General features: G+C 45.3%; 1 protein-coding gene across 1 annotated transcript in view; it reads right to left on the bottom strand.

Annotated features, from left to right (window-relative positions):
- Positions 1–866: 866 nt before the first annotated feature.
- Positions 867–15,103, bottom strand: part of SLC25A20 (solute carrier family 25 member 20) — a 33,995-nt gene continuing 19,758 nt past the window's right edge. The window contains exons 5-9 of the mRNA XM_053302951.1: positions 11,902–12,019; positions 9,514–9,586; positions 6,424–6,533; positions 4,056–4,180; positions 867–2,251 (exon numbers count right to left, since the gene is read on the bottom strand). Coding sequence (XP_053158926.1) covers positions 2,189–2,251; positions 4,056–4,180; positions 6,424–6,533; positions 9,514–9,586; positions 11,902–12,019 — 489 coding nt within the window. The 3' untranslated portion in view covers positions 867–2,188. The remainder of the gene's footprint in view (positions 2,252–4,055; positions 4,181–6,423; positions 6,534–9,513; positions 9,587–11,901; positions 12,020–15,103) is intronic.

Below are 15,103 nucleotides of genomic sequence, written 5' to 3'. Positions count from 1 at the left end.
ACCTCATCTCCATCAAATAACAAATAGTAATAGATGTGGGGGAAATGTCTCAGTCCTCAACAGTGGTTTGGGAAATAAAATAATCTGATCAATTTTTTGCAAGGTTCGCTTGCATGCTCTCTCTCTCTCTCTCTCATCCTTCCTTCCAATTTATCTCTTTCTCTGGCCAAATGTATAGACATACTAAATGACGATGCCTTAGAACAGTTTGTCCCGGAACAAACCAGAAAGAAGGTGACCTTGGACTTAATCCTGAGTGGTGCCCAGGACCTGGTGCAAGATGTCAGAGTTGCAGAACCAGTGGGGAACAGTGATCATGGTGGGGTCCAATTCAGCTTATATGTGAGTGGAGTATTGCCAAGGAAGTCCAACATGGATGTATTGGACTTAAGAAGAGGAAACTTTAAAAAAAATGAGTAAAAAGGAAGCTTAAAGGGAAAGTCAGGAGGGTCAAATCACCCCAGAAAGCATGGAATTTATTTAAAACCACAATAATAGAAGCTCAGTTGGAATTATATCAAGAAGGTTTCTTCCTTCCACCAGGTTCAGGAGGATGCCAGCGTGGCTAACAAGTAGAGTCAGGGAAGCTATAAAAGGGAAGAAGACTTCCTTCAGAAAATGGAAGTCCTGCCCACATAAAGATAACAAAAAGGAACATAAACTCAGGCAAAAGAAATACAAGGAGACAATAAGGGATGCAAAAAGAGAGTTTGCGGAGCATATAGCTAGAAGCGTCAAGGGTAATCCTGATGGTGGAAGTTATTTTTAAGACACACAAAAGCTGGTCTCTGTGAAAGGAAAGCAAATTTTGTTTCTGTTTGGTTTCTCCAAAACGCAGAGCAAACAAGAACACAAGCACTCATAGCTAAGAATCAGCAAACTTTATTTGTGTCCTGAAAAACAGGATAATTTCATCTCAGTGAAACGTTTTACAGATCGATAGTCCTGCCTATATTGTATATGCATTGGATGTGCTTCAGCTAAAAAACACTCAATTACACCTAGTGAAATCTTCTTGAGGCAAAGCTGAAAACAAAATCACTCTGAAGTCAGTTATTCTGTTTCAGGCCCCTTCAGCTTTAGAAATAAGTTTTAAGATTTCCCCTTACTTTAAAACCCTCATTATACAGCTGCTGGTGCCAGACTTCAGCATTTGGCACTTCAGCGATGCCACTAGGTTGCATGGCTCTTTGTGAAGCTGCAGTTATCCAGAAAGCACCGACTGGAAGAGGATTTTAAAGAAAGCAGGTAAAAAGTTATTTCCTTCCAGTAAATTATTTGAAAAAACACCCTTGTGAATTACCCCCTTATATCTGCAGTCCACCTGTTTGAGCTTTTCACCATACAAAATCCATAGCCCTTGATGAATTCTTCATCAGCTACCTTTATTCAGTAGCCCCAAGCCTCACTTCATTTTAGTTCTGTTCTTTCCAGTCGCTGCCTTCCAGTCCGCATGCAGTAGCCCAAAGGAAGAAGTCGACATGTTATTTCATCATACACCTCAAGGCAACAGATGGAGACTTGTGGTCAGTATCTGCCATGAATGTGAAATGAATGGGGCTCACACAGGTTCAGAAACAGTCTTGATACTCCTGTGCAAGTCCCCTTCATTCCAACAGAGCTTCCATAGGACTATTTGTGGCAGACTCTGCCCAAGATCTGTAAATCCATGCAAAATAATTTTCTTGTATCCACATGTACAATTAAGTGTTAAGTTCTATCCTGAGAATTAAGTGCACCGTGGTTAGTTTCCCCGCCCCCTTCCCCTCAGAGTTTTTTGGTACTATCACCAGCAATGCACCTCTTTTCTAAAATTAAAAGGAAAAATTAAGGTCTTCCTCCTTTATTTCCAAAGGAAGCAAATGAGAATAGAAGGCGGGGGGGGGGAGGAACTGCTGTTTATTAAAAGCAATAAGGTTTTCTGCTAGCAGCGCTACCCCTCTGGCAACTTTGGGTTCAGAAGGCAGAAGAGTGTCTTGAACACCACTTGAACTCTCGCTGGGAAGAGTTTTGGCTCAAGATTCCAAATGGCAACGTGGCACCACCCAGAGGGCGTGAGTAAGGCAAAGAAGGTTATTAGAAAACTAGTCATTTCTATAGCTTATTTTGTTTCATCATGCCATTCCTCTCATGCTGTCTTGTTCTTTCGCCTGTCCTCGAGTTCCTTTGGAACACATCCTGCTGATCCTCACAGACTTGGTGCAAGCCAGTTCAGAAACTTCATGGCAACTTCAAAACCAAGGAAGCAGGCCTGGAAGAAAATGCAAAAAAGGACAGGGTTCAAATGACCACAAAGGTATCTCAGGACTAAAAATACCAAGTGGAGGCCACCCATATTGAGGGAGCATTATTTAAAAGAATGGGTGTGGGGACTTGCTTCCCTCTCACTCAGGACCACCCATCTTTAATGGAGAGCAATGATAACCAGAATGAATTCTGACTATGAGAAAATAGGGCACATTGGCATTAAGACCTGGACCCTACAAATCCAGATTCAGCTCTCAGTTGTGGATTTTCTAGATGGCCTTCGGCAAATGGAGAAGGTTTACATAATATTGAAAGAGACAGTTTACATAATACAGACATGTGTGGACACACAAACACCAGACAAGTGTCAAGGAGGAACTTCTTTGCTTCTGTGGATCAGACTGTTGATCGATTGACTCAAGTCAAATTTCCCTTGGGACCTTGGTGGCCTGTGCTTACTGGGCTAGGAGAGGCAGTGAGCAAGGTAGGTTATGCTTTTAAAATGGTACTTTGCCTGCCACTGCAGCTGCCCCCAGTGCAGGTGCAATGGCCATTTGAGAGTTGTGCCCAGTAAAAATCTGAAGGTTTTTTTTACCGGGCACAGCCTTCCATTGGCCTCTGTGCCTGCACCTCGGCCAGCTGAGTGGCTGTGGTGGTAGAGCGCAGGCAGCTGTGGGGGAAATAACTATTGTAAAGGCGTAAACTGCCTTGCTCGTCGTTCCTCCTGCTCCAGTGAGCATCAGCCACCACTGCCTTGGGACGGGGCGGATGCATTTGCTCTTGGCTCTCGATGTCACTGATTGCCATATTTGGGAGCTTGAGAAGACTGGCTGGTAATCCTTCCTGTGGCTTGCTTGCGTCCTCTGTAACAACAGGGTATCTCTGGCAATGTCTTGCTGCAGTATTTGCTAAAGAAGTTAGGTTTAAAGTTAAGTTTCTGTGACCATTAGCAGACACATGCCACATGCAGAGGCGTATCTAGGGAAAATAGCGCCTAGGGCATGCATTGAAATTGCGCCCCCTGTCCAAACATCTGACACCCATCTTTCAGATAACTTTACCATAATATCAGCTGAAAAATACAAGTCTGAAGGTCACATACAAGTCACATATCTGAATATGTGTACAGTGACTTATATTATAAATACATATTTTTTAAAAATTACCTGTAGCCCCTTCGGGGGGCTTCCTAAAGGCCATGGCTGGGGGTCTGCAAAGGTCCCCCCTCCCCCCTGCTGGCCTCTAGGGCCTCACAGAGACCATTTGAGCATGTGCAGTGGCCATTTTTAAAATTATTTATTTTTTTAAAAAATTGCAGCTGAAAACAAAATGGCCACCATGCATGCTCAAGTGGCCTCTGTGAGACCTGGTATGGCCTAGGGCCTCACAGAGGCCATTTGAACATGCATGGTGGCCATTTTGTTTTTGGCAGGCTTTTTTTAAAAAAATTAATTTTAAGAAATGACGCCCCCTTCAAGTGGCGCCCGGGGCACGTGCCCTGCCTGCCCCACCCTAGATATGCCCCTGACCACATGTACAAGTTTACATTCAGCCAACCAAATTCTAACTCTGTCTAAAGGCCGGACTAAATGTTTAACATCCCCCCTTCTGAAGCATATGGCTTGGCATGCTTGCTTGTATTATCTATGCTGCTTGTAGTCTGCAATAGTCTGGACTATGTAAACTGATCGGTGCAGTTTGGGGGCAGAGGGACTAGCTGCCCCCTTGTAGCATGAACCATGTTGCAAAGCTGACTTATCCCAATACTGCAACCCACAAAATTGAACATGCAGCCACAATTCACTTACTGCATTGGCAGGGAAGGCCCTGATCATAACGGCGGTGAATCCCTTGTAAAGAGACATCACTCCCTCCTCTCGTACAAGCTCTCTCAAAACGTCCCTGAAGCCATTGGGATACTTTCCCGGTGGAGCTATTGAGTAAGGCAAAAGCATATGATTAAGGTGTAGTCATGTCATAGCTGTTATTGTGGGTGGCAATACGATACATTTCTGCCGTGCCTTCAATGCACAAAGCACTGGATAGGCCATGGTACAAGGGACATAGTCCCTGTTCTGAGTGCTTACAGTCTACGTTGGATGGAGAGGAAGAAAAAGTCTAATGAAACAATAAGGGGGATGGGGCTATAGTTCACTGGTAGAGCATCTGCTTTGTATGCAGAATATTGTGAACTGTTCCTTGAAGGAAGGCAGGAAGGCCCCTAGAAACAGTAGCCTTGTATTTGGCCACTTGTCCACGCAGCTAGGGCAGCTGCCCAGACCCACTCCTTTAGCGACCCTCTGACAAACAAGCATATGTGGCAGGAAGGTTAGTGAATCTTGTCTGAACTGCACCAAAAGGCTCAGCTAGAATGCAAGGCATGGCTAAAATTGTAAAGCCCAACCAGTTTGCAAATAAGTCCAGAAATGTTTAAGAAGACATGACCTGCCCTACCATGGTAGGGCAGTGCTAAGTGCGGGTAGGGCTGCCCATGAAGAGTGCTGGGATCACCCTACTCCTGAGTAGCTCTGCTCCTTAACCCGGGCTAAAAGTGAGGCAGGAGGAGGCGTATGCATTGCCTACCTCACTCCCAGTTTGTGTGGGTGAGCGGGCTGCGGCAGCTCTTAACAGGCTGCCAGCAGCAGTCATCTTACCCATAAATGGGGGGATATGATGCCATCTCACCCATGCGGGGGTGGGGTGGGGGAGTAGCCTGGAAACACAGAGGTATCCCAATATAGCATGATTCCTATTTGGTGCATTGTGGAACACCCAGTGGCCCGGCTTTCTCTCCCCCCCCCCCTCCCAATCACTGCTGGGCTCACCACAATGCTGATCATATAGGCACACAGAGTGATGGAACCCAGGAGCAACATAGATCGTGTGAGGCAAGGCAGGTAGGCGCCTGACTCCCCCACCCCCCAGCCTCATGGGTTGTGTGAACGACCTCTTTTTTCACTAGCCAGTCCAGCCACAAGGGCATATGAGAGTCATTTGATTGATGGATGGATGGATTGATTAAGTACCGTCAAGTCGGTGTCGACTTTTAGCGACTACATAGACAGATTCTCTTCAGGATGATCTGTCTTCAACTTGGCCTTTAAGGTCTCTCAGTGGTACATTCATTGCTGTCGTAATCGAGTCCATCCACCTTGCTGCTGGTCGTCCTCTTCTTCTCTTTCCTTCAACTTTTCCCAGCATTATGGACTTCTCAAGGGAGCTGGGTCTTTGCATAATGTGTCTGAAGTATGATAGTTTGAGCCTGGTCATTTGTGCCTCAAGTGAGAATTCTGGCTTGATTTGTTCTATGGTCCATTTGTTTATTTTCCTGGCTGTCCATGGTATCCTCAAAAGTCTTCTCCAGCACCAAAGTTCAAAAGCATCATGAGAGTCATTACAGGCAAATAAATGCCCAAAACAACCAACTCTCTTCCAGTTTTCAAACACTGCCCAATTTATATTCACCACAACTGACCAGACAAGTGGCTGTTAACAGACCTGCTCCTAACTAGGAGAACTGGCCCCAAGTTTGCCTCTGAAAAGCTGAACCGAAGGCTGTGTATGTAAAGAGGCTGAAAAATGGGCATGATCTCCCACTTCATGATTCCCATGGTACCCAGAGTCAAAACAGTAAAGCTAGCAATTAGGAGCGGGGAGAGGGAAGACAACGATAACTTGTTCTGCTCAAGCAACTCAGTAGCCACAATGGGACAGAACAGCCCAAACACAGGAGATGTCTCATGATGTCTCATCTAGTGCCAGATTAAACCAGAGACTGCCATAGACTATTGCCCAAGAATAATGCTCAGAGGAGCTCCAAAGAGGATGCTGAGTAAACAGAGCAGCCTGAAAGAGGACGTCCTTGGACTTGTGTTCTTCTAAGAATATGATGGGGCTGGGGGAGGCGGCATTGGTATTTGTAGCCACCTCTCCACACTTTCTCTAGTTACGTCAAGGTAAACTAGCAATGTGTCATGCAAGATGCATGCCTTCACTAAGCCACTCTTGTTCTACCTTGTTTTGGATAGAACCCACTGAGAATAGGTCTTATAAGAAAGGATTAAACACTTGGAATGGGACTTGCCCAGCTCACATACGGAAAATAATAAATGAAAAACAGAAGAGTCTTCTCCCACAAGACTAGCTTCAGGACTGCTCCTGAACCAGTTAACTCACCTGTCTGGAAGCGGGATTTTAAAACATCCGGAGGGATCCCAACAGCCCAGTTGAAGATCCCTGCCATGCCACCTGCAAAGAGAATCCTAGGTACACTGAGGGCACCGACACTGTAGAAAACATGAGAGAGAAACACTCCTTCATTCTCTTGATGAAGATTGAAAAAATCCTTGAAATCAGAAAACTCATCGAAGCAATAAGACAACACTAAAATTCTACAGAAATTAACTTGTCTCTACTGCCTGCAGCAATCTGCCTTCTGTGCCAAGGAAATCTACAGCCTGCACTCTGCATTGTCATGAAAAATGGCAAACATTTGCAACATTTATGTCTGTTGCAGTGCTCAGATTGTTTCTTCATATGGAATATTTTGACAAGAACATGGAAGACACAGGGAACTTCAGATGCTAGAAGCCTGTGATCACTAGAAAGAATTTAAGAGAATGTTTTCTCCGCCATGAGCCCTATTGTCCACTGAAATCATCTGGAGAGATTCATCTGCAGTTGCCACTGGCTCATCTGGTGGCTCCTCAGGGATGGGTCTTCTCCATTGCTGCTCCAAGGATTTGGAATGTGCTCCCTGATGAGCTAAGAGCCTCCCCGTCTCTGATAACTTCTAAGAAGGCAATTAAGACCCATTTGTTCACCCAGGCTTTTAATTAGATTTACAGTTTTGTATTATTTTAATGTTTTGTTTTATTATTTATTTATTTATTTATTTATTTATTTGATTTTTATACCGCCCTTCCAAAATGGCTCAGGGCGGTTTACAATTAAAACAAAACCATTAAAGTCAGTTAAAAATTAAAACAAAAATTATAAAACAGTGTAGAACAATTAACAATTAAAACATCATAAAATAGTAATTAAACAATCACAAGAATTAAAAAAACCTGAAAAGCAGGTTACAACATTAAAATCAATTACAACTATTTAAAAACCCTGGAAGGCCAGGCCAAACAGGCTCTCCTAAAGGCCAGTAAAGAAATTAAAATTGTGGATTTCTGCCGGGAGTGCATTCCACAGCCCAGGAGCAGCTACAGAGAAGGCCTGCCTCTGTGTCACCATCGGACAAACTGGTGGTACAGTAACTGGAGATGGACCTCCTCAGATTACCTTAATGTGCGGTGGGGATTATGCAGAAGGCGGCACTCTCTAAGATTTTGCTTTAATTTTGTTTTAATTTGTATGGTTTTATTGTAAACTGTCCAGAGACATATGTTTTGGGCCGTATATAAGCATGTTAAAAAAAATCCTGGACAAGGTCCCCCAATTTCTGAGCCTTCAAGAGGACACTGCCTGTAAATCTTCGTTCTTCTGCATTCATTAGTCTTAGAAAATGCATTTCTTCAAAAACAGAGAATCCCAGGAAACTAGGTCTAACCAGAATCCAGCTTCTACAGCATACAGTTTGCAGAGGTGACTTACAACTGGGGCAGAAGCCCTATTCTTTGATGATAGCATATTTCTCAAGGAAAGGTGCAGCCATTTTCAACCTCTTACAAATGCATCAAGTGTGAGAGGATGGACTGAGAAAACAGACCATGCAGGTCAGAACAAGGATCTGGGGCACCACACTCGCCTTCATTCCTCCCACTGATGAGCAACAAAAACCAAGGCTTGGAGGAGTAACCCTCTCCTTAACGGAACAGTGCAATTTTGCAGTTGGGTTCATGGCAAATCCAAGTTAAATTAAATGTGCAGCTAATCTTCAGTGTCAACACTGAAGGAGAGGAGAGCTGGTCTTGTGGTAGCAAGCATGACTTGTCCCCATAGCTAAGCAGGGTCTGCCCTGGTTGCATATGAATGGGAGACTTGATGTGTGAGCACTGCAAGATATTCCCCTCAGGGGATGAAGCCGCTCTGGGAAGAGCTGAAGGTTTCAAGTTCCCTCCCTGGCTTCTCCAAGATAGGGCTGAGAGAGATTCCTGCCTGTAACCTTGGAGAAGCCGCTGCCAGTCTGTGAAGACAATACTGAGCTAGATAGACCAATGGTCTGATTCAGTATATGGCAGTTTCCTATGTTCCTAACACTGCCAAACCTGGAAACTGATATTGATGATGCAACAGGAACCCATGTTGGTAGAGTTTCCCATTATATTTCCTTGAAAAAGAGGGGTGGGAAACTTTCCCTGCTTCCCTGAAACAAGGATGGACCCACAACAAAATGTTACAGTATATCCCTGGTGTGCAAGTGTTACCTGAGCCTGTGCCTGAGCATGGTGGAAAAATAAGAGTTAGCAACAAAGATTGGAGCGCCTGCTCTTAGGTCTTACTTCATATGCAGTTGTGTGTTTTTTAAATTCGGTTTTCTGGGTGTTTTTTTTTGGGGGGGGGCAGGCACTGGTGCTCAGTCCCACCTCCTCTTCATCCAGCCCTAAACTTTCAAGAGTTAATGTTAAGAAGGGCTCTTCAGTTTTGGGTAACTGCTACCAAGTGGGCTAAGGCATTTTCCTTCTGTTAAGTGGTGAACTGGACCACCCGAGTGTTCCCATAAAGTTGGGAAGTTGTGAGGAAATTCCCCTCAAAGCCTGCCTACCAGTACCTGGGAGGGCAGTACTTGGTAACACCAAGAGATTTGCTGTGTCAAACTCTTCAGAAACAGAACAGGATTATCTGATTGGTGAGGTAGCCATGGCATTTCAGCATTTTCTTCTGTGGCTACTATTAGACAACTTTGAACTTTCCCCCTTAGAAGAGAAGGGATGAGACAAGATGAGAAATGTCCTGCTCTTTTTCTTGTAGCCCTCTCCCCTGCCTCCTTCCCTACTGAGCTCCATTTGTTCTGACTACCTGCTTGTCTTAACTGTCTAAGCTCTCAAACATTCTGTCCCATTGAAGAACATGGGGGCAGTTTTGGGATTTCCCCCCCTCCATATTTTTGTGAAACTATCTGTGGGTCACCCAAAGTCTGCCAGTACCTCCCAGCTGCTGCAGGCACTTTGGTTCTCTGTCCATAAGGATAGTTTCCAACTCTTTCAGAAATAGTATATAGATGTTGAAAAAGGGTTGGAAAGGGTCTTGCTCAGCAGTAGGAAAGATTTGTAAGATGTATGAGAAGATCAGTAAGAAGATGGGTGTTCTACTTACTTTTGCCCTTCAGGGGTCAAAATATTTTTCAGCCATTCATAGGTCATGAAGTACATTCCACTGGCTGGAACATCTGGTCAGGTAAACAGAGGCAGACTCAGGAAAGCAAAGGCACAAACAGGGACAGCTGCAGTCAAAACTAAAGCTCTGAAGTGAAGGAAGGCAAATTCTGCCAGCTCACCATATGCAGGAGTCTGAAAATATTACACTGGGCCCCACGCTCAAAATAAAGAACCTCCATGTTTAGAGGCAGGCTATCTCTGAATACCGCTTGCTGGATGGAGGGACAACAGCAGGGAAGGGCTATTGCTTTTATGTCCAGCTAGCTGGCTCCCTAGAGGCACTTGGTTGTGGGAAACAAGATGCTGGGTTTTTGTCAGAGATCCCCTCAACGGGATCTTTTGACAAGGAAACCCTAGCCTAGGAAACCCAAGCTGGAGCCCCCTCTGGAGCAAAATGTCACCCCTAACTCCTCCGCAGACCGACAAAAAGATGCTGCCCCAATGGAGAAGAGTGACGGGAGGCTCTTTAGTTCTTCGTTTTTATAATGCTCAAGTTTTTAGCTTTTAAGAATTTTTTTAATCTGCAGCTTAATACTGATTGTAGTTTTTATCCTGACTTTTAAACTTGTTCACTTAATCTGGTTAATTTTATTGTTTTTATTGTATATTGTATCTATTTTATTGTTGTGAGCCGCCCCGAGCAGTAGTGTACTGGAGGGGCGGGGTATAAATGTTTTAAATAAATAAAAAAAACAAAGTCTTGGACCCAGCCCCTGGTTGGGCGGGGGGGAGCTGCCCTCATCACTGCCAGGTCCTCAGGAGTGGAGCTTGCACTTAGCTCAGACCTACCTGCAGCTGCAGCAGCAGAGGAGCACACACCTGGCAGCTCATTGCCTCTTGCTAGAGAGGCCTCTTTGTGAGGGAGAAGGGTCTCCCAAGAGGAAGAGTCAGGGCCAGCTGCATTAGGTGAGGGTCAGGAGGCCTAGGAGGCGGGTGGAGACCTCCTGCCTCCTATTTAAGCCCTGCAGCTCCAGCTTCCCGGTCTTGGTACAGCAGCTTCCCCAGCTGGGCTCCCTAGTGCCTGACCTTGCAGATGCCTCCTCGACCCAGTTTCCCTGGATCGCCTGACCCATTCTGCTGCAAAGACCTTGCTGTAGCCTGCCTCAGCCCAACCTACTGCACCAGCATGAATACTGCCTACATTGCTGCCTTGCTCTCTACTGGTCCAATCTGTAGGTTACTGCTGACTCTTCTACCCAACCTGGTGGAAACAGGGCAATCTTCTATCCAATCCAGCAGGACTCTTGTTCGTAACGTGGGCTTGACTGATATATAGGAGCGAGGCCAGGTGGAGAAAAGACGCCAGAAAGCTTGCAAGTTGGCTTGTATTCACAAAGAGGTTGCTATTTGACAGATTTTTTTATACAGATACATTATGAACACTTTCCCAGCAATTACCCTAAACTATTTAGGGTAGTGAAATCCAAAACAGATTGTGAGGAGCTCCAAAAGGATCTCTCCAAACTGGGTGACAAAATGGCAAATGCGGTTCAGTGTTGGCAAGTGTAAAGTGATGCATATTGGGGCAAAAAACCCCAACTTAGCATATACATTGGTGGGGTCTGAACTGTCAGTGACTGACCAGGAGAGAGATCTTGGGGTTGTGGTGGATAGCTCATTGAAAGTGTCAACTCAACATGTGGCAGCTGGGGGAAAAACACACAAAACAAATTCCACGCTTGGAATCATTAGGAAGGGGATTGAAAAAGAAACTGCTAATATCTTAATGCCCTTATACAGATCTATAGTGTGGCCACAGTTCTGGTCACCATAGCTCAGAATGGGAGAAGGTGCAGAAGAGGGCAACCAAGATGATCAGGGGCCTAGAGCACCTTCCTTTTGAGGCAAGGCTGCAACACCTGTGACTTTTTAGTTTACAAAAAAGACAACTGAGGGGAGACATAATAGAGGTCTATAAAATCATGCATAGCGTGGAGAGAGTTTATAGAGAGAAATTCTTCTCCCTCTCTCTTAACACTAGAACCAGGGGTCATCCCATGAAACTGATTGCCAAATAATTTAGGACTGACAAAAGTAAGTACTTTTGACAGCCACCAGCCAGATGGCTTCAAGTAGGGCATAGATAAATTCATGGAAGACAAGTCTATCAATTGATACTAGTCTGAAGGCTATAGGCCACCTCTAACCTGAGAGGCAACATACCTCTAAATACCAGTTGCAGGGGAGTAAAAGCAGGAGATGGGGCATGCCCTCAGCTCTTGCCTATGGGCTTCCCAGAAGCATTTGGTGGGCCACTGTGTGAAACAGGATGCTGGGCTATATAGACCTTGGGCCTGATCCAGCAGGGTTGTTCTTATGTTCTTACCTCTCATTAGGGTAAGGACCGTTCCTTTGTACACGCCTCGAATTCCAGCTTCACGATATATTTGTTTGGCACAGTCCAAGGGGCCCCCATATTTAATTTCACCTGAGGCAGCCTGGATCTGTGATTTAAAGAGTGGTTCTCTAATCAACTATAACTTCTGTGATGGTTTCAACACCCCAGTCCCACTGTCTAATCCCGCCCCCATCCAATACACAAATCCTCCAAATAGCAGAGGACTACTCTGCAAACCTAAATCATTCCACCGAAGCGGCAGGAGCCACAGAATGTTAGGGCCCAATCACGCTACTTTAAGTGCATTCTTGGTCTTGATGTGCTTTCTTCTCCCTTTAAGTAGCAGCCATGAGAGGGACCCAATCCAGATTAACACCACTGTGTTTGGGGAGAGTGATGCTAATCCTTTAACCCTTAATGCCAGTGGGAGCTTCCTCCCCAGAACAAATAGGAGTCGAGGGTAGTGAGGCCATCCAGATTGAGACAATGGCGGGGCAAACCGCTGGAGCTCCCTTTCCCCCACCCACCATGCTGCCTCCCTGATCCAAATCCTGCCCCAGCCACTGCTATTTAGCTACTCAAAAACAAGCATGTCAGGGCTGATCACTTGCTTAACCTGATGTATGGTTTGGCCCTCTATGGGCGATCATGCACTGAAGAGATGGAAGCATAGGCAGAACTGGGGGGGGGGCAGGCAGGGCACGTGCCCTAGGCACCACTGAGGTGGGGGCGCCACGCCAGTTCCTGCCACGCCCACCTGCCCAGCCCCAGGGCCCCTCAGCCACTTGCCTCCAGCTCCGGCCTAGGATCGGCAATGAGGCCTAGGATTGGAGCAGCCTGCAAACTGCAGAGCTCTTCTCTCCCCGCCTCTCAGCTGATGGGCAGGTGGGCGGGGCTTCCAGAGTGGCCTCAGAGAGCCTGAACTGGGCAGGCCCCAGCAAGCCAGGAAGGAGGCTGGCAGAGCTCCCTGCAGCAGACCCTCCCTGCAGCAGACCAGACCATCCAGCACAGCTTTCGCAAGGTAGGCTGTGAATTCCTTTTTGTGGTTACCCCCGTATATAGGGATCTGCTTGCCATAGGGCTTTGATATGGGTGGTGGGGCGAGACTGAGAAGTCTCTGAGTCTTTAATGTAAAACAGACTGAAAAATGTGCTGGCTTTAAAAACAAAAACTATCTAAGGCCTATAAGTGGCTTGTTTCATGTCAGAAAATTACAAAAACTTCTGGAACAAATATTCATTCATTCATTCATTTATAAATGCACTTATGTTCAAGTTGTTTTGCAACCCAGAAGGTCTGAGTGAGAACTGTGAAGCATGTGTAGTGCTTTTATTTTATTTTATTTTTCTTGTGTGTGAACTGCTCCCCAATAACTTGCAGGGACTTCAGGGTAAATCTGGCCAACATGTGAATGCAGCACCTCCATTCCAGAGGAGATGTGTGTTAAAGCGCTTTAAAAGCCTCGTGTGAAAAACCTCCTGGAATCAAACTTTACTGAATTTGTTCAGAATTCTGAGAAAACAAACATAGGCTCACCCTGCATGGTTGAAAGTCTCCTTTGCTAATCTGCAGCGAGGGGGCCATTTTAATAATTAGCGTTGCTAGTGTGTTCTAGGCATTAAAAGTAGCACAAATATATAGTACTCAATGTATATCACTATATACTGTGAAGTGTGCATGTGTGTATTCAGTGAAATGTATTTCTAGGCAGCATACTTATTTTGAAATATCAGACCTAAATCCTTGGGGGCCTGGGGTGTGTGGAGGCCCTGGACTTTAAGGGGCTGGGGGCCCATTTTAAAATCTCATCTTGGCCCATTCCAGCCTTGCTATGCCCCTGGCGGTCACTACACATGGGTTTCTGCACAACACCTGCACAGAAGAAACTTCCATGTAGAAAATGTGTCTCTTGTAAACTGACCCTGAATTTTCCATCCATGACTGGGATATTTGAGAGTTAGAGTCAATAATAAAAGAACAGCACACTGCTTGTGACATGAAGGGGCAAATTACAATGACTTCTTAGTCTGGCAGGGGCTGGTTTTGGCCCTGGCAGAACTTGGCTATCTGCTCCTGTTGCAAATGCCTCTGTCTAGTGTGGTAAACTAATGTACCCTCCTCCCTCTTGGTGTCAAAGTAAGCACTGGTGTGGTGAATGCACATATACCCCATCATGAGCCAATAGTCATCTTAAGACAAAGGCTGGCAGGAATCATTCACTGGTTTATAGACACACACACACACCCCACCACCTTCTTCTTCCCCTATTTTGCTAGTGGCTATTTGGGCAGGTGATCCTCTAGGACAAAGTCATGTTTTTTAAAAAGAATGAGATGAGACAGAGAAAATGACACTTGGAATCCTCGCATAACTCCTGACTGTTGTTCTAAGTCTTTTACAGAGATGGCTCATGTTTTCAGGTTTTGATCAACAACCATGTCTAGATGGTACAGTGTTCCTTTTAACAGGGATTTCCAGATATTGTTGACTACAAGTCCCATCATTCCTGTTTGGACAGGGGCGCAATTTCAGTGCTTGCCCTAGGCGCTATTTTCCCTAGTTACGCCTCTGGATGGAAGTGAAGTCAACAAACTACTAGCAGATATTTCTGCTTCCACCTCTTTAACTTCTACTGGTAGGCTTCTAATACCCATATCTATTCCAGCAAGCCCCAGTAAAAGCCACTTCACATACAGGCACAAGAGAATACGGCATATGTCTACAGGACTTTTTTTCCAATTGGGAGAACCTTGTTCAAACTTCAGAACAGATGTAATATACTACTTGGAGAAACTCTGGGCTCCTCAGTGAGTGACCTGCAAACTATAACAGGACCCCGCAAGCCTCTGGCCAGTTACCCAAGCCTTTGTCTCTTCTCCTACTCCCTCCAGTAGCCATCGCACCTTCTATTGCAAATATCATATGAGAGCACTACTAGTAGAATGGGATGCTGATGTTTAATGGGAGGTGGAGCACAATACTTCTACTATTACTACTGATATTTATATACTGCTTTCCAACAAAGTTTGCAAAGTGGTTTACATAGAAAAATAAATAAATAAATAATAATAAATGAGTCCCTGTCCCCAAAGGTTCACAATCTAAAAAGAAACGTAAGGTAGACACCAACAGTCACTGGAGGGATGCTGTGCTGGGGTTGGATAAGGCCAGTTGTTCTCCCCCTACTAAA

Source organism: Hemicordylus capensis, chromosome 2 (assembly GCF_027244095.1).
Source record: "Hemicordylus capensis ecotype Gifberg chromosome 2, rHemCap1.1.pri, whole genome shotgun sequence".
Classification (NCBI taxonomy): Eukaryota; Metazoa; Chordata; class Lepidosauria; order Squamata; family Cordylidae; genus Hemicordylus; species Hemicordylus capensis.
This window is presented reverse-complemented; position numbering and strand designations above follow the sequence as displayed.